This window comes from Pholis gunnellus (assembly GCF_910591455.1).
Source record: "Pholis gunnellus genome assembly, chromosome: 7".
Lineage (NCBI taxonomy): Eukaryota > Metazoa > Chordata > Actinopteri > Perciformes > Pholidae > Pholis > Pholis gunnellus.
In genome coordinates, this window is record NC_136533.1 from 24,935,983 (window position 1) to 24,952,139 (window position 16,157).

Sequence of the window (16,157 nt, forward strand, 5' to 3'; positions counted from 1 at the left end):
ACAAGGAACATATGATGTTCTGTTTGGACACATAAGATGAACGACCTTCAAGAAGGAGAGGAAGCTTGTTGAAGTTCCATCACTCTGTTCAGAGTATTGTTTCATCAACCTCTAGCATACTGGAAAGAGAAGACTACAAACACCACCCTGAGGATAAACTCCTACCCACATTCTCCTAACTAACATCAGCTGTGTGTGATCCTGTACACACTGAACTATCTGGTCAGCAGAGAGAATGTTTCTCTAGCAGGAGGAGACTCTCCCTCCAGAGAACACAGAGACACTGAGGAACCAGAACCAAACCAGAACCCAAAGCCAGGATAAAGAGGTTCAGTGAATGTGGTGTTGAAGGTGTGGAGGTGGATCAGTGTGTCAGAGGAGACTCTGTAGAAGGACAGAGAGCCAGCAGGACAGTCCACATACACTGCTACTCTACCAGAGGAGGAGGAGGAGGAGGAGGAGGAGGAGGAGGAGGAGGAGGAGGAGGAGGAGGAGGAGGAGGAGATAGGTGTTCTTGTCTTATTGTGATAGACAGAGTAACCAACATCAGAGCACAACAGACTCCAGGACTGATCATTCCATCCAAACACACAGTCATCACTGCCTCCTTTCCTTCTGATTCCTCTGTAACTCACTGATATATAAACCTCTCCTCTCCACTCGACCTCCCAGTAACAGCGACCAGTCAGACCAGTTCTACACAGCAGCTGAGCACAGTCATCAAACCTGTCTGGATGATCAGGATATGACTGAACCTCCTCCACACGTGTCACCTTCCTGTTGTTGTCAGACAGTTTGAGGTTTCTGTTCACTGTGTTTGTGTCGAGTGCGAGTTCACAGGAATCTGATGGAGAGAACAAGACACAACACAGCTGCAGTTATTAATCTATCATCTGTTTGATGATGACATCAGAGATGTGAATGAGTGATGTCACAGTCTGAAGATGCTTTGTTGTCATGAATCAAACTCAAAGCACACTTACACTTCCTCAGACCTGGTCTGAACCATCGGACTCCAGCAGGCTCCACCCTGAGGAGGAGGGGGGTCAGAGCAGCATGAAACATGGACATTACATCGCTCTCACACACAGAGCTTTGTTATTCATGTTCACATGGAGCACTTATTATTCATCAGCTCATACTCTTTGATTTCACTGGAGCTTCTTCTGATTGGCCCATGACGACAGCTCATGATGTTCACTTGTTCATGATATATTATTATCAGTATTATATTGACAATCATCCATTTCACACTCAGTTTCCTCCACCAGTCAGTCAGTAAATCACATGTTTAAACCTGCATCAATTGATTTCTTTGTCCACTTGTGGTTCAGTGAAAACAAGCTGTAAACACAACATGTGACATATTATCAGCTCATAAAGTAGTCGGTTCCGGGTCGTGGTCTCACGTGTGTGAGTCTCACTGCATGGGCTGAGTCACTTTGTTAATAGAACCTCTAAGAGTTCAAACCAACGGATGTACGACCTTTACACTAGTGAACAAGTAGCTGATCACCTGTGAAATCTCTGACATCTAAACCCAAAGTATGGCGACCAAAGTCAAGTCTCCCTTCAGTCGCTCATGGACGCAATCAGCCAGTGTGAACCAGACTTCATATCACGGCGTGATGCTTCCACTGAACCATGAATACGGCGCTGATATTCATTATTATCTATTATATATTATAATATGAGGTAAACAACAAACCACTGCAGTACAACAAAGAGTCAGCTGCATGAAGACGACATTGAGGACTTAAAAACCTGCTTCAGTCACATTGAAAAAGAAAAGAGCTGAAACAGAAGGCGGTCTCAATGGAGAATTACAGCAGACGCTCCAACATTGGTGTCGTTAAAGCTCCAGAAAAGGCAGAAGGCCGGGATGTCATTGGGTTTGTGCAGCAGCTGATCCTACACCTCTTGGGTCAGGAACACTTTCCTAATCCCCCGGTAATGGAGAGAGCTCACTCAGCCACACACAGAGAAACCACAACACAAGCTCAACTGGTCCAAGGCCAATCCTGGTAAGATTCCTGAGTTTCAGGATAAAGTTCAAACTCTTCACCTCTCCAGACAAAAGGACGAGCTCCTCATCATCAACACCAGGATCCACTTGTACCCCGACTACAGTGCAGAGACTTTGAACACATCAAAAGGAAACTTGTGGACATGAACATGGACTACTCGCTTCTCTATCCCTCTGTTCTTCACATCAAGTGTGGAGAAGAAAAGGATGCAGAGGACTTTATGAATGAGGTGGAGAGACGTCGCTCTCACATTAACTTCAAGCCACATGTGAACCAACAACCTTCTGCCTCTAAGGGTCAAAACGCGGCCTATTCACCAACAACTGATGATATGGAATTAAAAACAGCTCAGCAGATTACTTTTCCACATCAACGCTTCTGGAGATTCACGCTGCTCACCATATCCACGCTCATCATGTCTCATCTCGAGCCGGAAGATGACGCATGATGCATTCACTGATGCTAGCACCTCGGCTAAGAAGAGCTAGACTCCATCCTTACGTTACACTTCAGGAGAAGGACCCGGTCCTCTCCTCACTAACATTCAGTCCTCTCTAGCGAGACGGATGTCCGCTTCCTGGTTCTGGAAACCCGCTCGGTTCTGGGACATCTAAGGCCGCAGCTACGGAAGCCGGAGCGCTCTCTATTGACGTCATGCCGCATAGAACGCTGGGTAATGCAGTCCCCGCAGCTCCAACTGGAGTCATTCTTTCCACCTGCAGCTACAATTTCTCCTCAGCAAAGGAATCAAATCCTCTCAGTGATGATGTTAATTAAATTAAATTATTCTGTGTTCAAGAAATGAATAAACATTAACCTGAGAGAGGGATCCCTCCTCTGTTGCTCTCCCTAAGGTCTCTTCCTCTTTCTCCCCGTTAAAGGGTTTTTGGAGAGTTCTTCCTGTTCTAATGTGAAGGTCCTGGGACAGAGGATGTTGTTTATGTAAAGATTGTAAAGAACTCTGAAGAGAATTAGTGATCTTGGGCTGTACAAAAATGAATTGAATTGCAGTTCAAAAGGCTATGAGCACTACCTGGGAGACTACCATTAGTACCCCAATGCACCATAATAAATGAAAATAATAAGTTCAGAAAATGCTGCAATTGGAAGTGGTTGGCTGGGTTTCACAGCAGCATGTATGTAGTATGACCTCTTTAGGATGCATGCTTGCTCCTTTTATTCTGAACATAATGTCTGCAGAGGTCTGCAGCATGCTTGCTGCTACACAGAGTTCAATAGTCCGGCTGATGCTTCACATGGGCGTCTTCCAGACTTGGCGTTGGGTTCCGTTGTTCATACCTGCAAACTTGTCGCTTTTTGGTGAAATTCGCCGTTTTGAATCAAAATATATCATCCACGTGAATCGTGTAGATCCGTAGAGTTGTTTTTTTTTGGGGGGGGGGGGGGGGGGGGGTCAACTGGGCAGCCAGCGTTTCTCCGATTGGAGTGAGACGAGGAGAAAAGGTGATGTGGTGATCTTCACAATAAAACATCTTTGATGTGACGTGTCGAGTCTTGGCCAATCAGCGCTAAGATGTCTACAGTGTCTTCATTTCGCGCCGTGAACGTTAAGCTACGTTATGTTCCGTTACCGTTCACTTGTTGGGTTAAGTTAACGTCCACTGCATGCGGACCTTTGTGGACTGTTAATTATAACTGTCATTATCGCGAATTAGGAGGAACAACTGTAACGTGATGAAACATATCCCCCCCCGTGTTCCGGTTCAGTTCACGCGGTCACTCGTTAACGTTAAACCAGAACACCGGCGGATCTGGTTGCAGGTTGTTTGTTTTAACTCAAAGTAGAATGAAAGGCCCAGATACTGATGAGATGATGAGGTCAAAGAGCTTCAGAAGAGAACGCTGTTAGTGTAGTGCAGCTTGATGCAGGGCTGAGATGTGAAGGAGCTGGGCCTGGATAAAGGTGGAGCTGGGTCTGGATAAAGGTGGAGTTGGGCCTGGATAAAGGTGGAGCTGGGTCTGGATAAAGGTGGAGGTGGGTCTGGATAAAGGTGGAGCTGGGTCTGGATAAAGGTGGAGGTCTAAACAGACAGGGTATGCTGAATGCAGCCTCTGCTCCAGGGGATGAAGTACAACAAGGGCTCATGTGCCCTCTCATCACACTGCAGACACTGTTCACTGTGATGACCACAGACAGAGTAGATTATCATTTTCATTTAAATAATTGAACTGGATTGAATGCATATTAATTGCAAATAGAAGATAGGCCACAATCCTAACTTCACAGTAACAGTAGAAGTTAATATGAAGCCATACAGTAACAGGGTTCAATGAAAACTAATCACTTTATTTGTACAGGCGATGGTTCTCGCTACTCTTGCAATAGTTGTTTTTAGCGCCATTTGTATCATATTTGCTACAAGAGTTTCAGAGACCTCTATGTAATTAACATGAGCAATACTTTCCTGGAAAAACCTATTGTATACAATCCTATACATGTCTGCTGCCATCTGGTGGATGTTCCATGCACTGCAGGCAGTAGCAGGCATTTCAATTCCATTTCCCGTCATGACGTGACTCGTTCCGTTTTCGGCAGGGAAATCGTTGCTAATTTTGAAACAGTTACTGTAAGAATAACATTTATAGTGTTACTAATATTTCAATATGAATATTTACTGTATTGAAGCAACCTATAATTAATTAATGTTTCATCCATCCATTTTCCTCCGCTTATCCGGGGTCGGGTCGCGGTGGCAGCAGGCCAAGCAGGCTGACCCAGACTTCCCTCTCGCCCGCAACATTTTCCAGCTCATACTGGGGAATCCCGAGGCGTTTCCAGGCCAGCTGGGAGATATAATCCCTCCAGCGTGTTCTGGGTCTTCCCCGGGGTCTCTTCCCAGTTGGACGTGCCCGGAAAACCTCCAGTGGGAGGCGTCCAGGAGGCATCCTAATCAGATGCCTGAACCACCTCAGCTGACTCCTTTCGATGCGAAGGAGTAGCGGCTCGACTCCAAGTTCCCTCCTGATGTCCGAGCTCCTTACCCTATCTCTAAGGCTGAGCCCGGCCACCCTACGGAGGAAACTCATTTCGGCCGCTTGTACCCGCGACCTTGTCCTTTCGGTCACGACCCAGAGTTCGTGACCATAGGTGAGGGTAGGAACGTAGACCGACCAGTAAATTGAGAGCTTTGCCTTCCGGCTCAGCTCTCTCTTCACCAAGACGGTCCGGTGCAGCGCCTGCTTTACTGCTGCAGCCGCACCGATCCGCCTGTCGATCTCCCGCTCCATCTTACCCTCACTCGTGAACAAGACCCCGAGATACTTAAACTCCTTCACTTGAGGTAGGCACTCCGTCCCCACCTGGAGGGAGCAATCCACCAGTTTCCGGCAGAGCACCATGGCCTCGGATTTGGAGGTGCTAACTCTCATCCCCGCCGCTTCACACTCGGCTGCAAACTGCCCCAATGAATGCTGGAGTTCACGATCCGAGGAGGCCAACAGGACCACATCATCTGCAAACAGCAGAGAGGTGATCCCGAGACCCCCGAATCTGACGTTCTCCACCCCCCGGCTGCGCCTAGAAATCCTGTCCATGAAAGTCATGAACAGGACCGGTGACAAAGGTAGCCCTGGCGGAGGCCAACACCCACCGGGAACGTGTCTGACTTATTGCCGAGAATGCGGACACAGCTCATACTGCAGTCGTACAGAGACCGGATCGCCCGTTGTAACGGGTCCAGCACCCCATACTCCCGCAGCACCCCCCACAAGAACCCCAGAGGGACCCGGTCGAAAGCCTTCTCCAAGTCCACAAAACACATGTAGACTGGTTGGGCAAACTCCCAGAATCCCTCCAGTAGTCTTGCGAGGGTGAAGAGCTGGTCCACTGTTCCACGGCCGGGATGGAATCCGCACTGCTCCTCTTGAATCCGAGGTTCGACAAACGGTCGGAGCCTCCTTTCCAGCACCCTGGCATAAGCTTTCCCCGGGAGGCTGAGTAGTGTGATACCCCGATAATTCGACCCGACCCCCATGCGACACTGAAGAGGCGTGTCAGCCAAGACAGCCCAACAGTGTCCAGCGCCTTCAGCATCTCAGGGCGGATCTCATCCACCCCCGGCGCCTTGCCACCAAGGAGCTTTTTGACTACCTTAGCGACCTCTGCCAGGGATATGGGTGAGCCCCCTAGGTCTTCAGGCGCTGCCTCCTCTGCAGAGGACATGTTGGTCGGGTTTAGGAGTTCCTCAAAGTGTTCTTTCCACCGCCCGACGATGTCCCCCGTCCGGGTCAACAGTTCCCCCCCCCTGCTGAGAACAGCCTGGGGTAGGCCCTGCTTTCCCTTCCTGAGCCGTCGGATGGTTTGCCAGAACCTCCTTGAGGCCAACCGAAAGTCCTTCTCCATGGCCTCCCCGAACTCCTCCCATGCCCGAGTTTTAGCACCCGCGACCACCGCAGCTGCAGTCCTTCTGGCCTGCCGGTACCTCTCAGTTATTGCAATTAATGTTTCATTCATTATTTTATAGTAAAATTGTGTTGAGAATATAGGTATCAAATATGAGACAGCAGGTATATAAAGTAATAATTCACCTGTAAATCCTTGTATTGTATTTCATCATGCAATCTGGATTATGCCATATCACAATGCCAAATACACTGTTTTGATCATTTAATTAAACTAATTAAAGGTAGAAATGTCATCGTAAGATATATTGAGTGGAAATGTATGTTTTATATATTGTTGTGGAAATTTATCATATCGTTCTTTTAGATATAACTTGTATCGCTTAAACCTGCATATATGTAGATGAAGCCAACCAGACTCATTTAAAGCCTAATGATAAATGGTCTCATAGGTATTTGAGCATTTCTGGCTGCTGTAGTGTAATCCTGATTTCACCACCTCACCCTCTTTACAGGAAAAGGCTGGAACCTAACGTGGCCTTGGTGCAGCGGCAGATAGAGGAGGACGACATCTGCAAAGGGGGGGTGAAGGGAGGAGACGAGACAATGTGCATATTTAATAATGTATATAATGTAATAATTATGTGCGTAATAATGTGCATATTTTCTGTTTTTGTCTATTCCTTGTTGTTAGACCTCCGAACCATCTGTGGTGAAAGAGCTCTATCCATTCAGCTGAATTATTATTAGTGTCTGTTCAATAAATATGTTTTTATATTTTAAGAGGTTTCTCATCTCGATTATTTCTCACCGGGAGGTTCAAAAGATTATTTTCCACCACAATTATAATAACAAATCCATGGCTATCATAATCTTTTGTTATATTGCTTGTTTAAAAAAAAGAAATTCAGAGTAAACAATCTTTTTGTTTTTACTTTTAGATGGCAAAAAGGTAGTGTTGTGGGACATGTGTGACGACCCTCTCTGCCCTGTCTGCCTGTTTGTTTGGCTGCCTTCCTCGCAGGTGTGGCAGAGGGTCGTCAGGCAGAGTGGAAACACTTGAGGCCATTAGCAACACTGGCCCTGTGTGCCAGAGCACCCAATATAAAAAACCCCTGGATTCTCAGTTGGCTTCTCAGTTGTTCCAAATGTTCCAAAAGCAATGAACATCATTTGTTATTGTTTCTAAAATAAATATTGTTGTGATAAATAAATTGCTAAATATGCCTGATATAGCAAATGTGATACAAAAAAAATCATATAGGTAAATAAAATAAAAAATATATATATATTTTTGGACTAAAGGTCCAATAAACACTTCAATATCAAAAACTCAGAATTTTCTGAATATTATTTGATATGTCAGGCTTCACAGGGTTAAATGACTAAAACTTTTGAAAATGAGACCTCGTTCTCAATGGATTTTGTCTAAATAATGGTTAATAATAATATTGATTTAAAAAAAAAAGAAGCTAACTATCCAGCTGTTCAACTAGAGCTGAAATACTGATTAATCACTAAATAATTAATTATTATTTTGCTTAAAGTAAATATTGTCTTATCACTCAATTTTATTCTCAGAGTACAGAATGCAACATTTTGAAGCTCATATTTAAAATATGCTTTGGCTCATCCTGGCTACTGTTCCCTGACTACTTCTGTCTGTGTTGATGGTCTGATGTGGGACACAAACAGTTTGATGAGTCTCTGGTAGTTTGAGGTCAGCTTGGTGTGTCAGGGTCATTGTAGTGGCAGCTTATTTTACCGTCCTTCTTGGCCACTTCTTGCAGGATGTAAAGGGTTCTGACTCGCGTAGACCACCATGAGCTATTGCAGGCTAAACTTGTCTTGTTAGCTGTCCAAGGATGAGGCACGTCGCTCGTAGTTAAAAGTTTTATTCTTCGATGTAAACAAAAGAAACAAACAAAGTCCTTGTGCAATAATTGTGGCTAAAACATTGACCTTCTGCTGGCTCTAATTTTAAAATCTTTAATCTGCGGTCTTCTGCGGTCAGAAAAATTGTTGCTCCACATCCTGCTTCATCAAAACCTAACTAACACTGAAAACCTACTTAAAGGAGTCAACCAAATATTAGCCAATAGCAGGACAGAGTAGAGGAGCTTTTATCTTTATAGGGCAAAAACACACATTTGAAGCCCATTCTACTACATGACCAATTACCTTTACTAATTACCTATATTATATGGTGAACATTCTAAAGAGCATAACACATACTATTGCAATAAACATAAAATACAAAAAACTGTTAAGAATACAAACTGGCTCTTACAGTCATATTAACCAGGCTGATGGTGTGACAGAGAAAAAGTCTCCAGCTCTACCTCCTCTATCAGACTGATTGTCTGTGGCTGCAGCAGGCCTCTTCATACCTGAGAGTTTCCAGTCTCCAGTGTGGATCATTCAGTCCAGCAGACAGCAGCTTCACTCCTGAGTCTCCTGGATGATTGTAGCTCAGGTCCAGCTCTCTCAGATGGGAGGGGTTGGAGCTCAGAGCTGAGGCCAGAGAAGCACAGCCTTCCTCTGTGATCAGACAGCCTGACAGGCTGCAAACACACAAAACAACACACGTCTCATAATCTGAAGGAACTGTGAGGGCTGGAAAGTTACTGCAGTACTGAGATACTGTGGGCTACTGTGGGGTTATGTTAACATTGTTACTGATTGTTTTCAAGTCACAACCAAACACTCACTAACGTCCATCAACAATCTGACATTATTAGTGCTAACTCTTTGATTCTTCTCTGAAATTTCAAATTAAGACGGCAGAGTGAGAGAAAAGAAGACGATAAAACATGTTCAATTCATATTCTTAAAATAATAGAAACAAAATAAACACAATTGGTTTAAAACCATGCAAGCACAGACACAATCTTATGCAGGTTAAGAGTTTATCCATTAATGTAAAACAGGATTAAGGTGATCATCAGTGGAAAATGAATCCAGACCTGAGAGTTTCCAGTTCACATTGTGGACTCTCCAGTCCAGCAGACAGCAGTATCACTCCTGAATCCTGCAGGTCGTTGTTACTCAGGTCCAGCTCTCTCAGAGTAGAGGACTGGGAGCTGAGAACTGAGGACAGAGCTTCACAGCTTCTCTCTGAGAGGTTACAGACACTCAGTCTGAAGAGACAATGATGAAGAACAAATGAACAAAAAGTAGAAAAGATAACAGCGTAATTAAGAATGATATATGAATCTCACTCTTTCTGTACTTACAGAGCTTTGTTGGAGGCTTTGACCACTGGCAGCAGCCTCAGAAGAGCCTCCTCTGAAGCAGAGTATTTCTTCAGGTCAAACACGTCCAGATCTTTTTCTGATGACAGTAAGATGAAGACCAGAGCTGACCACTGAGCAGGAGACAGTTTATCTGTGGAGAGACGTCCTGAACGCAGGGACTGTTGGATCTCCTCCACTAGAGAACCAGCATTCAGTTCATTCAGACAGTGGAACAGATTGATGCTTTTCTCTGGAGACACATTCTTTCTGATCTTCTTCTTGATGTACTGGACTGTTCTCTGATTGGTCTGTGAGCTACTTCCTGTCTGTGTCAGCAGACCTCGTAGGAGAGTCTGATTGGTCTGCAGTGAAAGACCCAGGAGGAAGCGGAGGAACAAGTCCAGGTGTCCACTTGTACTCTGTAAGGCCTTGTCCACAGCAATCTGGTAGAGACGTTTTGGTTTAAGTTTGTCTCTAAAGACCTTAAACAACTGGGAGGGTGTTTGTTCTTCTGACAGCAGATTGACACCAGAGTTGATGAAGGTCAGATGGACATGAAGAGCAGCCAGAAACTCCTGAACACTCAGATGGACGAAGCAGAACACCTTGTCCTGGTACAGTCCTCTCTCCTCTCTAAAGATCTGTGTGAACACTCCTGAGTACACTTCGGCTGCTCTGATATCGATGCCACACTCTGTCAGGTCGGATTCATAGAAGATCAGATTGCCTTTCTGCAGTTGATCAAAAGCCAGTTTTCCCAGAGACTCAGTCATCTTCCTGCTCTCTGGACTCCAGTGTGGATCTGTCTCAGCTCCTCCATCATACTTGACCTTCTTCAGTTTGGACTGAACCACCAGAAAGTGGATGTACATCTCAGTCAGGGTCTTGGGCAGCTCTCCTCCCTCTCTGGTCTTCAACACAGCCTCCAGAACTGTAGCAGTGATCCAGCAGAAGACTGGGATGTGGCACATGATGTGGAGGCTTTGTGAGGTCTTGATGTGGGAGATGATCCTGCTGGCCTGCTCCTTATCTTTGAATCTCTTCTTGAAGTAGTCCTCCTTCTGTGGGTCAGTGAACCCTCTGACCTCTGTCACCATGTCAAAACACTCAGGAGGGATCTGATTTGCTGCTGCAGGTCGTGTGGTTATCCAGAGGCGAGCAGAGGGAAGCAGTTTCCCCCTGAAGAGGTTTGTCAGCAGCACATCCACTGAGGTGGACTCTGTAACATCAGTCAGGACCTCATTGTTGTGGAAGTCCAGAGGAAGTCGACACTCATCCAGACCGTCAAAGATGAACAGAACCAGGAACTCTTCAAACCTGCAGATTCCTGCTTCTTTGGTTTCACTGAAGAAGTGATGAACAAGTTCCACCAAGCTGAACTTTTTCTCTTTCAGCACATTCAACTCTCTGAAAGTGAATGGAAATGTGAACAATATGTCCTGGTGGTCTTTGTCTTCAGCCCAGTCCAGAGTGAACTTCTGTGTTAAGACTGTTTTCCCAATGCCAGCCACTCCCTTTGTCATCACTGTTCTGATTGGTTCCTCTCTTCCAGGTGAGGCTTTAAAGAGGTCTTCTTGTGTGATGGTTGTTTCTGGTCTGTGTGGTTTCCTGGATGCTGTTTCAATGTGTCTGACCTCATGTTCATCATTGAGCTCTGCAGTGCCTCCCTCTGTGATGTAGAGCTCTGTGTAGATCTGATTCAGAAGGGTTGGGTTTCCTGCTTTAGCGATCCCCTCAAACACACACTGGAACTTCTTCTTCAGGTTAGATTTGAGTTCACGCTGACAAACTGCAGCAAGAAGTCCTGAATGAACACACAACAAAGAAGATCAATGAGTCAAAGAATAGATTTCAACATGTCATTTCCTCAAAGAATGAGTCTATGAATATGTGTTGGTCCATCTCTTGAGACATTAGTAAACGTCCCATTTATCCAGCATGTTAAATCTTTAGAGAAATCCTCTTACTGCTCTGCAGACAGTCAGCCAGCTCCTCCTGCTTCATTCTCCTCAGGAAGTGCAGTGTGATCTTCACAAATGCCTTTCTGCTGCTCCTCCTCTGCTCTTCATCCTCACCGTCCAGCAGCTCCTCATCCTCCCTCTGACTCTCTAAGCATCCTGGGTAATCTGAACTCACAACTTTCTGGATCTTCTTCAGCTCGTTCTTCACAAAAGTGACGATATTCTCCTCCAGCAGCTGGAACAGAATATTCTATGAATGACACAAACTAAAACCATGGAACCAAACATCAGATCCATGTTGACAGACTGACAATCCACTGGTCTACAAAGTGCAGCATGGAGATGATTGTGAACAGAATAGATAGTAAAGGTAGTTGTACATGAACAGACCATAAATATGGAGTCCAGGTGTGTTTGATGCTGCTGGGCAGACTGACCTCCGGGAACCTCTGAGCTCTCCTGGTCCTCTCTGTGGAGGAATCAGGAAGAATCAGCTCACATGGTGTTTGTTCACACAGAGACCAAGACAAGGTAAAGGTCCATGAAGTGATATGTGGATGTGGATCAGATGAGTCCCTGTAGTGGTAAAGGTTTACTAGTCCTGCTGATCCCACTGAGAATCAGCTCAGTCTTTCAGCTCACTGTTTTCTTCACCAGTCAGTTTGGTTTAGTCCCAACAGCTCTCACCAAGCCCTCCATGGAGCTCTCCCTCCCTCACTGTACACTGCTGAAGTGCCCTGGAGCAAGGCACCCAGAACCTCCAGCTGCTCCAGTGGAGCGTCTCAGTGTCAGACTGGTTGTACTGGGCAGCTCCTAGTGTGAACGTGTTTCAATGAAGAAGAGTGTTGGTGCTCAGAGAACTTCATCTGAGTCAGTAAAGGTTTAGAATCTGGAGATCTCACAACAGAGAGTCTGATAGAAACACATCATCACCACATCACCATCATCATCATCATCACTTTGTTTTCATCATCAGTTTGAAATCCTCACCTTTGATCAACAGAGTGGTGTCCATCTTTGAAGACTATAAAACGACCCATAGACTGGTCACTCTTCATGGACACAGAGCTGGGTTCAGGTTCAGCTCCTGATAGAAACACCAGATACATTCTGCACTGAGACAAAACTTGTCAGTGATTTAATAAACCTACTGTACAGAGGCCGTGTTAACCGACACACACACACATACACACACACACACACACACACACACACACACACACACACACACACACACACACACACACACACACACACACACACACACACACACACACACACACACACTTCTGCTGTCCAAACACTGCCCTGTAAATCTGCTTCGGAGGGTGTTTAGTGTTAAATTATAATTATTCTGATATCCAGCCCACAGGGCAAAGTTGTGACCAGAGTTCCCAAAACAAACTGGTTTGTTAAGTTCAACAAGGAGAGCCTGATATGAGCTCATCAGTGGAAGCTCCAATACTCTGCACTCAACTCTGTCATCAACACAGTGATGCAGGAAGCCAAAGCACTCTCCACAATCACACACTCTGATATCATGACACACAGAGCTTACACTGCACGACACATCTCTCTTTAGGAGCAGACGGAGAACTTGAAGACAAATGGAACAGACAAGGTCAACATAAAGACACACTCAATGTGACTGGTTGTACTGGACTGATAGCCAATGTTCTGTCTCGTTGACTTTGTCTAATCCACTTTTTCAGACTTTGTTCCGAGTGCCACACTCTGACCCTCATATCCCGTTGGTCAGACCTCAGCATAGGAGGTGGGAGGATCTGGGACCTTGAACCAAAGCCTGTAATGAAACTACTTGGTGGAAAAAGACATCAAACCCAAATATTGACTTCCACAGACATTTAAAGTTGCACCGTAAAAGATTGTCAGCTTTTATAACTGCAGTAAGAACTGTTGAGCTCATTTAAAGACACACATTTTCAAACAACAGATCCAGCAACAATGGTCTACAACACACCTGAGATAAACTATTTCTTCAATGTGTTTCATGAGAAATACACGTTTGTGAAAAACGTCTCAAATCCCTGAGCTGAATCAGGTAGAGCATCGTGTCTGTGGGCGCAACACAGATATGATGTAGGTCTAATCAAAGGCATTGAGCCGGTTGTGATCACACCTACATCTTCATACAGACCATGTCACAATCAATACCCACTGATAAAAGAAGCAGTTGAAGGCATCAAACCAGTTGTTGAATCTTCCTTACAGCTGGAGTGATTGTTCCATGTGAAAAACCTGTTTGAACACCAATCTTCCTGCTTAAGAAGACCAGAGATGCTGGTCAGTCAGAAGAGTGGAGGTTTGTTCAGGACTCGCAAGCAGTAAAATCTGCAGTCGATGCACATTCCTTTCTCACGTTCCATCTGACAGAGAGTGGTTTTCTGTTGTTCATCTGGCAAACGGCATTCCAGTTGACCCCGACAGACAGTTGTGGTTTACATTTTCTTTCGAAGGGAAAAGTGGATACATTCACCAGAATCTGCCAAAGCTTCTGTGAATCTCCAACTAAACTCGTTCTGCCGGCAGTGAGCGCTCTGTTGCAGTATGTGAATGATTTAATGATCTGTTCTCCCACTAAAGAGCCTTGTGGACGGTTCAGCCTCAAGAGACCCAGTAACTGATCAAAATCTGACAGGTTCTGCATCACAACAACACATGAAACAATCATGGCTGAACCACTCCCATCAAAGGACTCTGCACAGGCAGCAGATGAGGTTGCATTGACAGAAGCATGCAAACTTCTCAAGATAAAACGGTGAACATCTATACTGACAGTACATATGCATGGGGCGTGGCACATGAGTTTGTCCTTTGTGCGCTCTGATATCCACAAACAGGTAACAGAAGCGCTACAAAGAGCCACAGAAAAGAGACTACACAACCTGGAGCCAGCTGATTGGATCGTGGTAACAGACCTGAGGAGAAAGAACTGGAGAGCACGCAGGTGGAACGGACCAAACCAGATCCTCCTCACCACGGAGACGGCAGTAAAGGTGGCAGAAAGAGCAACTAGGAACCACAACAGCTACTGCAAACGAGTTCCTAAGCCCACCAACGACGCCTCATCAATCGTACATCAACTGAAGGGAGCCAGAGCTTTCCCCACCTTGTGTCTGCAGGGACAGACGGGTGAGGGTTGTCATTAGGACAATCCCTCGTGCTAAAGCTATGATTAGCTCTTTGATCAAGTCAGCTGTCAGAGAATGACATCACGGAATGACCCCCAGAGAGGACCCTCCCCATTACAATGAAGAGGTCATTGAGCTCTATTGTTTCTTATTTCATGCTTTGCTGTAATCACACACAATGATGCCACTAACTCTTCATATATGACAGTAATAATGGTTCAGCTAATGATAAACACGACTGATGATCCTTTTCTCTGGAATCATTTATATCTCATTCCTGGTTTCAGGATTGATTGGTGAGCATCAAATGCTCAAAGTGTGGAATGTAATGTAAACTTCTGGATGTGATGAGTTCTTCCAGACCTTGTGACAGATCACTCAATGACCCAGCTGACTACAGACTTTATCACAGCGACCAGGCAGTAAATGTGAAGAAAGCCTCCGTTAGACCTCTCAGTAAAGAGAGACTTGATGAACCTTACACAGTGTTGAAGGACCAGATGAAGTGGAACTCATCCTCTCTCTCTCTCTCTCTCTCTCTCTCTCTCTCTCTCTCTCTCTCTCTCTCTCTCTCTCTCTCTCTCTCTCTCTCTCTCTCTCTCTCTCTCTCTCTCTCTCTCTCTTTCTCTCTCAGTCTCCAGAGGATGAACCCCTGGCTTCTCTTCTGTCCTTTAATCATTTGTGCATCTCATTCATTTCACTGTGCTGTGAGTCTGGCTGCAAACGCTTCAATGGAGCTGACTTTGTGCTTCATTCAACAGACATTAACCCCACAGAGTGTCCTTCTGACTTCATCATCATTATCATTATCATCAGTTTGAAATCCTCACCTTTGATCAACAGAATGGTATCCATCTTTGAAGAGTATAGGATGACTCATAGACCCGTCACTCTTCATGGACACACAGCTGGGTTCAGGTTCAGGTCCAGGTCCAGGTCCAGGACAGTCTGGTCCCTGATGGGTCCTGGTCACATGTAGAAACAGAGTCAGTGAATGAAAGACTTTGAGTCAGAGTTTGAGTTAGAGACGGTCATCTCACCTCTGAGCTTTGGTGTGGCTGGTTTTAGAGGGAGGGACTCCCTCCTCTCTGTCCTCACACTGATTCATAGCAGAGTCCACACCTTCACACAAACACAACAACATTATTTCTCTTCATCATGACAAACACACACAGCTCATTCACCTCAATACTAAATACTAAAGACACTCATGGGACAGTTTCCATGTTGTTGTCACTTTGAGCTGCAGAGTCATCTCTAAGAAATGACGTTCACAATGCTCTTTAGTCTGTTGGCTTGTTTGAAGACTAGAGGAAGACTCTTCATGTGGCTTTTTATTGGCCTTTCTTTGGGGATGACGTCACTTTTCACTTCGATTTGACTGACTTTGAAAAGCTCTTCAACGTTTGAAATGTTCCT

At 45.3% G+C, this 16,157-nt stretch overlaps 1 protein-coding gene across 1 annotated transcript; it reads right to left on the reverse strand.

Moving 5' to 3' along the window:
• Positions 1-15,860, reverse strand: LOC306698677 (protein NLRC3-like). Its single transcript, XM_079163109.1, has 10 exons — positions 15,779-15,860; positions 15,569-15,703; positions 12,577-12,673; positions 11,977-12,055; positions 11,593-11,821; positions 9,626-11,429; positions 9,356-9,529; positions 8,780-8,953; positions 984-1,030; positions 1-844 (listed from the first exon to the last, which is right to left on the reverse strand). The coding sequence occupies exons 2-10, from the start codon at positions 15,591-15,593 to the stop codon at positions 216-218; spliced, it is 3,258 nt and encodes a 1,085-aa protein (XP_079019235.1). The 5' UTR covers positions 15,594-15,703; positions 15,779-15,860; the 3' UTR covers positions 1-215.
• Between the last annotated feature and the right edge of the window lie 297 nt (positions 15,861-16,157).